We start from the raw sequence: 13,498 nt of genomic DNA on the forward strand, positions 1-13,498 counted from the left end.
TTTTTGAGATGTTTTTGCTATAGGGCACGTGCGCTCGCCAGACAGAGAGAGACAGAGACAGAAAGTGAGAATCACCCCCCGGGGGGGGGATGGCCACACCGCAATCCCTTCTCCATTCTCCTCTCAGGATCTTGGGCACGCACGCACATGCGCCCGGCATGAGTTTAAGCCACCTCTGGGACGCGAACCGCGGTCGACTACGTGGGAGTCCAGCCATTACACTAACTGCTGGTCCCCAGGCACTCCTTTCTGGCAACACAATAAATGACCTTTTTTTTTCTTTCTGTTTTTCCTATTCATAGTCATTTTTATTTATTATTTATTTATTTATTTTCCCCTCATTGCTGCAGACAATAGCAAGGGATAGCAAGAACTAAACATTTAAGAAAAAAATTATTGGACAAAACCAATAGACAGATATTTGAGAAAACGTTCACTTCTTTTTTTCTTCAAAACCAGGAGGGAGAAAGACCTCAAATATTCAATTATTGTGAAAAACACTGAATTCTAGCCCCTGAAACAGCGGGAAATACGGCTGTGACCACACAGGTCAGGGCGTAGGGCTCACCAGGAAGGCAGGGAATGCCTGGAGACTCAGTGAGGTTGGGAGGAGGTGACATCGGGTGGTACGGGCGCCAGGTCCCCAGGGGGCAGAGGAGGCACCTCTCATCGCCGCCTGCTCCTTTCTCTGGGCACGGGCTTCGCCCCTTGTGGCTTACCAAGTTGAGAAGTGAAACAGTCAACTACTTTGGAAATTTTGAATTTCACTTGTTTTTAAAGGAAAAAGATGATAATGAAAATGAGTTCGTCAAAATGGAGAGGCGTGTGTTGTACGAAGCACATTGGAAATCATGCCTTCCCACTCTCTCTCCAGGGAGTGCGAGCGCCCGACGGCAAATTAATGGAAGAAGGAAAGAAAGACAGAAAGAGAGGGAGAGGGAGGAAGGGAGGGAGGGAGGGAACTAAAGGTGGGAGGTTCTGAGCTGGATGTAGAACCTGTAGTCGCCACGCCATGCACTTCAGAGATCCTGGGTATTTGGGGACGTGCACGCTCCCAGGCCCAGGAGTCCCTAAGGCTGGGACTAGACCCTGGGAGTGGCCTGGAGGTCTGCGTTTAACCTGCCACCAGGTGCCTGCAGCCCCTGAGCCTGAGGAGCAGACTCAGTGCACATCAGCATAAATGGCAGGACCGACCCCCGTACTGGCAATCAGTTCCCTCTGACCGGGAAGCTAGGAGCAGGGTTAGAAGCGGCCAGGGACGCTGGTGGGCTTTCTGCCTCTGATTCCTAAGGACACCGTGAAGAGGAATGCCCCTACGGAGGAGATCCAGGGCACAAGGAGGAGCCTTTCCCAAAGTCCAAGCAGCCCCCACCCCAGCCAGAGTCCACGAGACCCCCGGTTCTGCAGCCCAAACCATCACAGGTGCATCCTGCCCCAAGGGCCTGGGCCTGGTGGGCACACCCTCCCTCCTTACCATTTTCTTCCACTTCATCCTGCGATTCTGATACCACGTCTTCACCTGCAGCTGAGTGAGTCCCAGAGACTGCGCCAAGTCCAACCTAGAAGGCACAGGACATGCAGGGAAGGTGAGGAGGGCGGGGCAGCAGGGCGAGTCCACTGACCAGTCCAGCACCTGTTCTCCCCCAAAGGGCTTTCGTTCCTCCCAAGACCCCTGTGGGAGAAATGCTGGGAAGTTCTGAGAAAGATGCCCACCCCAGGAGCCGGGCAGTCCCCACCCTGAAAGCACCTGCTGCCCGCACTGCACTTGGAAGAGTGTGTCTGTGCCATCACTAAAGCGCCCTTCCCCCACCCCGCAGGGCCTTTGCTCCGAGCCTCTGCTCGACACCATGCTGGCCCAAAGTCCACACTGGAGGTGAGTCATGGATCCCCCCGCCCCCTCACCCCGAGAGCCAGGTGAGGTCGCGGCTCTGCGGGTGGGCCTCTCACTCTCCTCTGCACCCCTGTAAGCCAGCGGTCACCTGTGGCCCCTGCCCTGACTGCTGTCGAATTACTCTGCCTGTCTTAGTCCTGCCTCCCGACGTCGACAGCAAGAGCAGCAGGCGTCCCCTTATCTCACAGCCATGAAGGTGCCCATCACACTGCTAAGTCCAGAACCAGGGCTCCAACATCCTTTCTGTCTGCTTAACTGATAGCACAGATGTGCATGACAGGCAGGGAGGGAGGGGCAGAGAGAAAGAGAGACCCTCCTGCTCCTCGGGCCTTGGGCCCTGGTGTGTGCATGCCTGGTGTGTTTTCCGGCTGACCCCGGACCTGAACCCGCAGCCAGCCATCTGGCTTCCAGCCTTGCAGGGCACTTGCAGTACCACTACGTCACGGCAGCTGGGCCAGCAAACACCTTTGGATGGATCTGGTCATTCATTGCAGCTGCCCTCAACTATTATAGCAATTAAAATGGCTGAACAATTCTTAGAGTCCAAAAGAGGGGCCAGCTGGTGGCACAGGGGTAACCCAAGTGGACCTCAGGGGAGAGGGTCTGCGTTTGCATCCCGAGTTCTCCCTCTGCACGCTGGCTGTGCACAGGCCTGTGATCACGGCCAGCTGAGAATGGGAGGGGGTCACAGCAGAACCACCCTGTTGGAGATGACCTCCCAACTTCTCCTGGAAGAAATGAACTTAAAAACATATATATTTCAAAAGAAACATGGACTCGCAGCCTCTCCCACTTTCCGTTCCTCCGCTAGTCTTAGCTCTGCACTAGTGTCCTGACTACAGGCCATGCCCCTGCATGTGCTCTGTGGTAAAATCCCTGCTCAACATGGTGAACTGGGTGCAATTGCTCCTACCCCACAGACAAGGGACCTGAGAATCAGAAACTAGACTCTTCTAGCAACTAAGGGCAAATCCTGCAGACCACTACCTGGCTTTGTAAATAAAGCTTTATTGGAACACAGACACACTCACTAGTTGGCATGCTGTCCCCGGCTATCTCTGCTGCAAGGTCAGAGACGGGAAGTTACAGATCTGTGGTCTGGTCCTGTGCGGAAGGCTTTGCCAACCCCGATACCTGATCCCAGCATGAGAGGCGGAAGCTGGGCTCAGATTGCTAGTGTCTGACTCGTACACCATCACCTCTCTGAGGGGATCTTCAGAAAGTTCATGGGAAATGTATAGCATGCAAAAAACTATGCATGGATTTCAAAATTTTTTGCATCAAAATAAACTCATATTGGGAACCAGCAGTTAGCGTAATGGCTATGTCGCTGGACTCCCACGTAGTCGACCACGGTTCGTGTCCCGGACCCGGTGGCTTAAAACTCACGCCGGGCGCGTGTGCGTGCGTGCCCAAGATCCTGAGAGGAGAATGGAGGAGAAGGGATTGCGGCGTGACCAACCCCCCTGGGGGGTGATTTCTCGCTTTCTGTCTCTATGTCTCTCTCTGTCTGTCTGGCGAGCGCACGCGCCCTACAGTGAAAATCTCTCCAAGAAAAAAAAAAAAAAAACTCATATTTCAATTCCGTTTTTCCATACACTTTAGCCCCCACCACAGTTTTTGCACAAATTGGACTGGTGGGTAATACACAAGGATGCTACATCAGGGTGTTGCATACAACCCCACGGCGTCTGGAAGAACGGAAGTGTATGGCCAGGCTTTGAGTCCGTAACTTTGACCTAAGTGGGTCATAACCCCAGGTCCACCGGGGTGCTGACTAGAAGGACCCCTTCTCGAGCCCACGTTGGCTGCCTCCCTGCTGCTTCAGCCCTGCTCAGTGAGGCAGCGTGGACCCGCACGTGCCTGGGGATGGCCAGCGGTGGGTGGCCACCTGCCTGGGCAGGGACCAGCACTTGTCACAGGTTTCTGAGGCTGGCCTTGTACCTTGGGTCTGAGGCCCACAGCTCACAGCCACACACCTGCAGCCCTGTCAACACAGGCGGTCCCATGCATGCTGGCCCTGAGGTTGCAGCAGCAGGAAGGCCCAGGCATGCCAGCTCGCAGGTTGCAGGTACAGCTGCCAGACCCCGGCTCCAACCACAGTGTTCAATTCAAATAACCAATAATGAAAACAGAGTCTTCCATCAAGGGCCTTCAGAACCTGTCTTCAGTCTGCATTCACACATATCTGGTCGTCCGTGTAGACGGAAGCCATGGAAGCGGGGAGTTTTATTCAAAGTGATTAACAGGCTGAAGCCAGAGTACCCCAGTGTCGACAGCACTCGCTCTGCCCAGGATGAAGCATCGCTTCCCAGCAGCCATTCGCCAGGAACCATGGAGCCGGGGCCATCTGGCCTTCTGGTCTCCAAGGTCTCCCTGGACACAGGTCCTCTGTGGGGCCTGCCGTGCCTCCCTGAGCCGGGCCAGTTCACCTGAGGCCATCAGGTGGACCAGTCCATGGGAGGCTCAGCGCCCAGCTCTGCCACTGCGTCAACAAACGGGATTAGCTCACTTGGGAAAAATGCGCCTTGACTCACTCTGGCTACAGAAACTAGCTTCATGTCCTGGCATTCTCTCATTACCTGCCACCGTTACAAATTCGCACTTCCCTGCATATTCGCTCAAAGGGGGTCACCTAGGAAACGGAGAAACAAACAGAGAGGAGGCAGCCGGGTGTGGGAGCGGGAGCTCCCGTGGCCCTGGTCACGTAGGGAGTGAGGAGCGTCGGGGAGGGCGGGGAAGGCAGTGCCGGTGCCAGTCAGAGGCTGTCCTCCTCCCGGGCCAGCGGATCAGTCCCGTGTGCTCACCTGAGAGCTGCCCGGGCAGGTATCGGAAGCCTCGGGCGCTGCGCTCAGAACTAACGTTTCCGTAAGAAAGTTCTCTGACCTCTGAAAAATGAGAATCTCACCCATGCCTGCTGGTGCCCTTGGGACACGCCACCAAGCTGCATGGACAACAGTGCCACTCCCCTGGCCACACATGCAAACGAGGCCCTCGATCACATGTCAGGGCATGAAAACCGTCGCAGAACACCTGCAGACCCCATCTGCTAATCCCGATTCAGAGGCTTGCTGCCACTGTCCTCCTGAGGCACCCCAATGCAGATGTCCAAAACAGAAGCCAGTCACTCTGTCCCCACCAAACCCATTCCGTCCTCTGCCTCCCATCTTCCCCCGGCAGAATCCCTCCTTCCCAGGGGTCCAACCTGGAACCACAGAAGCCCCACTCCCCCCCCCACGTCAGTTCTGTCCGTTTCATCCTCAGAACTGTTCTCACAGCTGTCCTGCCCTCCATCCCCACAGTCAGCAGCCCAGCCCGATCTATGCTGACCACCCCTGGGTCCCCCCACTGGTCCCCTGCTCCATCTCTTGCCACTTGAATCACCATGTATAGTGTCACCAGAGACAACTCCAGTGTAAACCAGCTCCTGTCACTTCCTGCTACTGATGCTGCTGACAGCCTGACCACAGGCCCGCCCCTCGGGCCGGCCCTCTCACCTGTCGGGGGTGGACAGGTATTTCTGCTTCTGGAACTTCTTCTCCAGGCCCATGAGCTGCAGCTCGGTGAAGATGGTGCGGCTCCGGCGGGCCTTCTTCTGGCGGGCCGTGGGCTGCTCTGTCTCCGACTCACTGCTGGCCACAGCCTCGGCGCCGGGGGCCTCTGCACACGCGGCCTCGGTGGGGTGGCGTGACAGTGCCTGGGAGATTCCTGGGCTGGCGGGGACCAGGTGGGAGATGACCGTGGGCTGCCGAGTGATCACCGAGAGCAGCGGATATGCCCGAAGGGAAGAGGAGCCTGGAAGACAAGGGGAGGCAGGTCACAGCCAGAACAGGGGGCTGGGGCCTGGAGGGGATTCTGCCATTCCTCTCCCAAGGGTAGGGTCGCCTAGGCCTAGAAATGGGGGAGGAGGAGGAGGAAGGGGAGGAGGAGGCAGCCTGAAATCCACAAGGCAGGATGGGCAGGCAACAGGAAGAGTCACTCAGCCCGGTGGATGGAGCCCCCTGGCTGCAGCCCTGAAGAGGCCCCTGTGCATCCTCTGGTTTAAGTAACTTTTCCCCTCTCTTCCCCTCCGAACCTCGAGGTTCTGGTTTCAGGAATATGGGCCCACAGGACCGAACAGATGAAAAGAAGTACTCAGAAAAGGCCAGGACCATGTACTTTGGAAACCAAAACAGATTTATGGTCTATAGCCCTCCTGGGAACCAATACAAGGGGACATCACAAAGTCTGCTGAAAAATGGAATTAAAGTACATGCTTAGTATGGTGCAAAAATTATTTGTAACCCACACATAACCTTTCCATCATACGCAGGTTCTGTGAACTTTCTAAGACCCCACATGCACACTTGTAACTCTGAGTTCCTCCAGAGAGGCCTGCGGTCTGAGTCGTAAGCTGGAAGGACGCTGAAGGACTGCTCAGTTCAATCCCACGTCTTGGAGGTGAGTGACTAGTCCAGAAAGATTACAAGACCTGCCCAAGACCTCAAGGAGATTCAGGAGCCAAACCAAGTTCTCCTGGCTTGGAGCCCAGTGCTCTTACACTGCCCACAAATCACAGGAGAAACCATTTAGAAGAGAAGGGCAAATGGGTTTTAATTCACTGGATGGATCAGTGTTGACAGGCGCCAACAGCGCTGTCTTAAGGAAGCGTTTCAGCTGGGTCGGAGCGTCGCTGGGAGAGTGGTGGTTGATTAACAATGTCTGCATGGGTATGCGGGAAGAGGGGTGTGAGGGCACACCCGGGCTCTACGCTTGTCCTGTTCTAGGAGCGTCAATGAAAGAGCACGTTTCCATCCGAGGACCTGTGAAGTCATTAAATCAATATCCTTTTCTTTTATGCATTCATTTATTCCAAGAGAGGACAAGAGAGAGAGACGGAGGGGTTCCTCAACAGGGTCATCACTCCGCAATCTACCCCCAGCCTCAGCCAGCCCAGATCATGTGCATGCACACTCGGCGTGCACAGGGACAGGACACGAACCTAGGCCCTGCAGTGTCGCTGCCTGGCCCTAACCTGTTGAGTCTCCAAAGTTCAAGTACAGAACACTTTCCTTCCATCGGTCAATAGCATCAGGTCTAAAATCCCCTGACCGGTACCTGTGTAAGTCAGCTCACCTTGGCCATGACTGTGAGACTCAGCTAACCTGGGTCAGCACCTAGGAAATCAATTCACCTTGGTGAAATCGTCTCACACATTACCATGGGAATCGGTTCACCCTGGTTGTTACCTGTGCGAATCAGCTCACCTCGGTCATTACCTGTGTGTGTCATTTTCTCTCTCTGTACCTTAGCGCGGGCATCGGCATGGTTAGCAAATCAGAGGAGGTAGCTTCAAAGATTCCTTCAAATTCTAACACACTGATGCCACAAAGTCCCTCCATCCCACCATGGACATCTCATTAGAACAGCCAGGCCCTGGGCTGTCCTCTCGATCTCGGTCTACCCCAGCCACCCATGACACTGACAAGACAGGACCTGAACCGGCCTCATGCTCCGGAGTCCAGGCTGACCGCCGGATGCTATAGACGCCCCACGGGGACCATGTGAACCCCTGCACTCTTCTCCGGCGGGACAGCCCCCTGACCATTCGCTCCCAGCCTCTGTGTGGACCCCAGTCTCCTGTTACTTGAGCACGTTGCTATCAACAGAAACCGCACAACTGTGCATAGAGTCACCAGCCTACAGCGCCCACGGCTCTGCAACCAGCCACTCTCAGAGGGACTGGGCTACAGATTCTTTTTAAGAAAAAAAAAAAAAATCAGTGGTAAAGCTATTTTGTGACAAGAAAATTAGGGTACCTGGGCTTATGGTTTTGGATCTCACACATTATGAAATAATACTTAGAAAAGCATCTGGAAGCTTCGTCCTTTCTTTTTTTTAAAGGTGTTTTGTTTGTTTTGTTTGTTTTGCCTTAGAGGGCAGGTGCTTGCAGAAGAGAGAGAGAAGACAGAGACAATTGGAGGGAAAGTGAAAAAGCACCCCTCATGCCTCGATCCCTTCTCCTCCACTCTCCTCCCAGGATCTTGTGCACACACACTCGTGTACCTGGCATGATTTTCACGCCACGGACTCGAACCGCTGTCGGCCATGTGAGAGCCCAGAGGTGCAACGACTGCTGGCGCCAACATCTGGGAGCGTCTTAACACACACGGCATTTCTCACCGCAGACCGCTCTACCCCCTAATGCTACCATTTCTTTCAGAAGGGACTGTCCGTCACCCGGATACTAAAATACTGAATTTTTACTGAGTCTACACTTAAAATACAACTTTTAAAAACAGTTAATAAATATCTAAAGTATTATTATGAAAGACATTTAGAAGTATTCAGAAATACATAAAAAATTGAGTCATCAGAAAAGTCATGACTTTCTTGCCTAAAAAAAAACATAGAAAATACACCATGACTTTTCCAACAACCCAAAAGAAGATTCTCCTCATCATTGTCAGCCCAAAATCACATGAACTCACAGAAACGTTTCTGTGTAAATACAAGCATGCGTGGTCCAAATCTACAAGATGTGTATTAGTGTCTTACGTTATAATTATAAAATGTTCACTTTTCAAGATATAAATATGTCACTCTACTTTTTCCAAATGGATCACCAATAGCCCTAACTTCGTATGTGGCGGTTCCTCAGTAGCCCCCGGGGACGGACTTCAGGACGCCCTCAGATACCAAAACCCTTGAATGCTGAGGTCTCTTACATCAAACTTGCATACAATCTATGTGCATCCTCTCGCGACATTAAATTCTCTCTACAGTTACTGACAACACCCAATACAACAAAACAGTTGTTATACTGTATTATTTGTCATTGTTTTTATTATTGCATTGCTATTTATTTATTATCTGAATATAGTTAACCCTTGCTTGGTTGAATATGGGGATGTGGAACCTTGGTGAGACGTGAGGGCTGTCCTGAGCTCTCGGTGTCTGGCTGGTCATCTGGGGGCAGAGAGCGAGCACAGCCAGGTGGGAGTCGGCGAGCATGTGCACCAAGCGCTGAGCCATCCGAAAGACCGCACACAGACACTGGACCCAGAACAGGGACATGCAGTACCCACTAGCCGGCTGCCTGCTCGTCTCGTTTCAACGTGGGGCCTGATTTCCAACCAAGTGGCGGGGCCCGGAGCTTCAATTTCACCGAGTACTTGCAAAGCACCATTTCTTACTCTTGCTAAAGTGCTGCGAGACAGTCCAGCCATCTACCTAGAAACCTAAACACCAACTTGAAGTTGTGAATCAGCGCACCATCAGGAAGCACTCTGGTTACCTGGGAGGCAGGTGACCAAGCCTAGCGGGCTGTCTTCCCGGGAAGCAGCACTGGGTGCGAGGGCTGACTGAACACGGCTGGCCTGCTACCCCGTCACTTACACACACTGCAATTCGAGCCCGTTCGCCTGCTACTGAGAGGGAGTGACAGCGGGGTAAACCAAGGACTATTTAAACAAACACATTTGTAGTTGGCAGAAGAGTGTGAACATGACCGCAATGAGCGCGTGTTCTCATAGCTGCTTTTCTGTGATGACCCCCGGTCACGTTCTGCTGCAGGATGGGATCACGTCATAACCATGTGCAGTGTCTACCTGGAGACCCCCCTGCCCGGGAGAAAGCCTGAGCACGGCAGTGGTGGGGACGCCGGGGACAGAGCAGAGTGTGAGGGGACGAGGAGCATTCGACAGGCGGATTCTTGCCAGTCGCGCTGATTCTAGGGGGTCTGGAGCTCATGCACGCAGAGGTGCTTGGCCAGGGTGGCCAACTCCAGGCATGCCCCTCCCACCTGAGTCTTCCCACAGGGCAGGAGCCGGTCTACGTTAGCTCCAGCTGTCCCCAAACGTCAAAGCAGGACCCCAAGAAGGGGCTCCGCTCCTGCACTCCCCCGTGAGCTTCTCTTCCATCCGTCCGGCAGAACAGCCCCAGCGCAGCTCTCTGCACTCACATTTCCATTGATTTAAGCAAGGACCAAAGGGCTGAGGGACACACGTCTCTAAATTGTCTGCTCGACTGATCCGTGTTCCAGGAATGTGTGTCCTTGTGTGCACGGAGCGCATCAGAGGAGCACGGGCCCACACACGGCGTGGGCACAGGTGTTCTTGGACAGCCTGAAAGTGCCCATGGAGCAGCCGGGGAGCTGGGGCTGCTTCCTCGGAAGATCATACACTCGCCCACACCGATTTACTCCAGGGGGCTCAAACTCCCACTACGTGGCTGGTAATTAGGGGTGGTAAGAATAAGGCCTCTGCCGCTGACTCGTGGAGTGGCCTCTGACGGGTCTCCAGGGCATCCTCAGTCTCAGTGTCCTCATGTGTCAGGTAGCACTAATAACCCTCCCGCCTGGATTGTTGTGGGATCAGACATAATGTATGCAGAGGGCCTGGGACACTTAATTGCGTTCCTTTGCTCTCTCTCCCTCCCTCACTTTAGTTACTTGATGCTCCGTGATTACACCAAATTATTTTTATTTTTATTTTTATTTTCTAGAGAGAGAGATTTTTGCTGTATTGTGCATGCACTTGCTGGAGAGACAGAGAGAGACGAGAGACAGAAAGTGAGAAATCACCCCCCCTGTGGGGGGCATGGCCACACCACAATCCCTATTACATTCTCCTCTCAGAATTTTGGGCACGTACACACACATGCTTGGCGTGAGTTTAAGCTGCCAGGTCTGGGACTTGAACTATGGTCAACTACGTGGGAGTCCAGCAACACAACCATTACACCATCTGCTGGTCCCAATGACACCAAATTAAAGCAGACTGATTTTCTTACTAAGAAAGCAGGCCTAATTGTGAACTACACGCGGTACCTCCTCCTCCTCTGCGCATTCATTGGCATGGCAAGACCTAGCAGCACCAGGGTCTGCCAGGTCCCCTGCCCAGAGAGGGTGTGAATGCTCTCACAACCCACCTGAGGCTGCCAGCAGCAAGAGAGCCTGAGAAATCAGCAGAAGGGACATCCTGGCCAGGAAAACTAGCAATGTGCCAGAAATGGTTACTCTGGTGTCATAGATCTGTGCAAAAGAACACAAAACAGCTTAGAAGCCGCAAACACACCCCTCTGAAGGGCAGCACTAACAGGCAGGGAAGGAGGGCCAGAGAGCAGAGCATAGAACCACAGCCAATTGGTAAAAACTGCAGGGAAGGCAGAGGCCAGGTAGCCAAAATGACTGCCCCGTCTGGCACGAAGTGCGAGCTGGGGAAAGGCTGAGTAGAAGGTCGGGGGACCAGACGTGAAAGTCCCCTGACAGTGTTCAGAGGAGGAGAGGCGATTCCAACAGCCCTGAGCAGCCTTTTGCTGTTGATCTGCACGTTTTCAGCCCAGGAACAGGAAGGATGCAGGTGCACTCCTTATGGCCGACGGCCTCGTGGACTAGAAAGAGGATTTTGAATGGTCCAACATCAAGAGATGGCAAATGGCCAAGACGATGGATGGCTCGTCACCCTGTGTAATCTACACACCGCGGTCTCGTGCTGCAGAATCCCATTCACCCATGATTATGTACAGCTATTACATGCTCAGGAATAATAACGGCAGAGGTGGAGTGCGGAGAAGCACTGGGGGGTATGAGAAAGATGAAGGAAGTCTGAAGAATCAGCCGGAGGCCGCGACCCTGGCAAGCTGGCGGCATCACCCTCTGAGCAGATTGAGAAATGCGACATCAGACATCCACATTCACTCGAGCTTGGGTCTTGCCCGTGAGGGCGCTACTGTTAGCAGGGGCGACAGCAGGGACAACAGCAACAGGACTCTGCCACTCAAGGAGCATGGACCAGGCAGACCATGACACCCAGCTGGCCAACCAGGACCGACGGCCGATGCTCCCTACAGCGAGGCTTTGCCCTCGTCTGCACCGAGCCGAATCCCATCAAGACTCATCTCTACCCTCTGCGCTCCGATAAGCTGGCTCAGCTTCCGTCCCATAGCGAGGTCTCTCTTTCTCTGAATTTTTCTTATCCGCACATGACAGAGTTGGATGGTTCTGAAGGTCCCTTTCTGTTTTGAAGATGCAATGACTCTGTGAGCAACATGACAGCGAGAGACAGTGTCTCTCTTTAACTTCTCAACTCAACTGTGAAGCCTTTCTCTTCCATTAATACCTCTCTCTCTCTCTCTCTCTCTCTCTCTCTCTCTCGGTGCACTTTACATCCTTTATAGCAACTGAACCAATAACAGCTTAAACATCTTACTAAGAGCAAGACTATTAATGCATGCATGTAAACTTTCCCAGCTCTGCTAAACGATCTCGGTTCACGAGGAGGTGGAAGTGATAAACCATGTACTTATCTGATACGCCTCTCATGAGCCAGATTACAACTACTAAAGGCAAAGATATTTGCATACTTCTCACCAAGCACAATTAAGACTTGGAGGCTCTGATTTATAGCTAGTGACACATTGAAAACAGCCCCAGACTTTGATAAATGAGGAAGGCTGACTCCCCAGCAGGACGCGCACTCAGCGCTTCAAGCAGAGGATGCGAGCTCTACTCGTGTCCCGCGCCGCCTTTCTAGGCAAGAGCCCCGAGGTGCCGAACACAGCCTGGCCTCGGCACTCACTGTCCTCCTTCGGGTGGTCTATTTTGGGGTGACTGGCGTGTGTCTGAGAGTCACAGCTGACAGTGCCAAGCATTAGCAGTCAACCCCCAAACATCTGCGTGGAAATGCCTCCCGAACTGGGCTATTACCCACTTAAGGGAGAGGGGAAGAAAAGGTGGACCTGGCGATGTGGCTGGATGGCCCACGATGGTGGCACCGAGTTGATCACCAAAACTTGACAATGGCGGATCAGCTCTGCAGCCTAGTGGTAAGGGAGCTGGTCCCACCTGGCTGACTGCAGTTCGAACCCTGGCCCTAGTGGCTTGAAGGAACCTTAGAGTGTCTGTCTGTGTGCCCACACTCCCGACAGGATGGAGAAAAGGAGGAGAAGGGGTCCCAGTGCGACCATGCCCCATCGTAGGGGGCTTTCCTCCCTGTCTCTGCCAAGCATACGTGCCCTCTGGCTATATATATATAATAACGTGCCCTGTGCTAACTCAATCACTCCAGTAAGTCAAACCCTGTCTCTTAAATTCCCCAGTCTTGAGGCAATGGCAGGGCGGGAGTCCACGGGAGAGAAAGCATACCGAGCAGCCTGGACCAGGCCGTGGCAGGTGCCTCTCCCATCCCTCCCTCGCAGTCCTCGGTGACAGGTCTCAGGCGTAGGATCAGATCCCATGGAGCCCGATTCACGGCCACGCTGCCTCCCCAGATTCCGGACACAATGTCCTAGGTTCTCGCCTTTGGGGCAGTCTGTGTACTCACCAAGAAGACCTCCTGTGCCTCCCAAAGCAGTACTGAGCTCTGCGGGAGGACCGAGCTCTCCGGGAGGACTGAGCTCTCCGGGAGGACCGAGCTCTGCAGGAGGGAAGCGGCTCAGCTGCAGGACAATGAACGCACATCCGGGCCGCATCGTTTGCATCACGTGGAGCCCAACCCCGAGGAAAGAGGAGCTTAAAGGGTTACTTTTGTTTCTTCTTAGAGTGTAAGATTTTTTCTCAGCAAGAAGCAGTATGTTTCAATGTCTAAAACTTCAAACTACAGAATCACATAGGCCACACACAAGTAA

The 13,498-nt window shown here is 53.5% G+C and overlaps 1 protein-coding gene across 1 annotated transcript in view; it reads right to left on the reverse strand.

The window, feature by feature from the left end:
- The window catches only part of BARX2 (BARX homeobox 2), a 55,929-nt gene that overhangs the window by 8,849 nt on the left and 33,582 nt on the right, over positions 1-13,498 (reverse strand). Inside the window, exons 2-3 of the mRNA XM_006150641.3 lie at positions 5,389-5,686; positions 1,475-1,559 (exon numbers count right to left, since the gene is read on the reverse strand). Coding sequence (XP_006150703.1) covers positions 1,475-1,559; positions 5,389-5,686 — 383 coding nt within the window. The remainder of the gene's footprint in view (positions 1-1,474; positions 1,560-5,388; positions 5,687-13,498) is intronic.

Source organism: Tupaia chinensis, unplaced genomic scaffold, assembly GCF_000334495.1.
Source record: "Tupaia chinensis unplaced genomic scaffold, TupChi_1.0 Scaffold000292_1, whole genome shotgun sequence".
Lineage (NCBI taxonomy): Eukaryota > Metazoa > Chordata > Mammalia > Scandentia > Tupaiidae > Tupaia > Tupaia belangeri.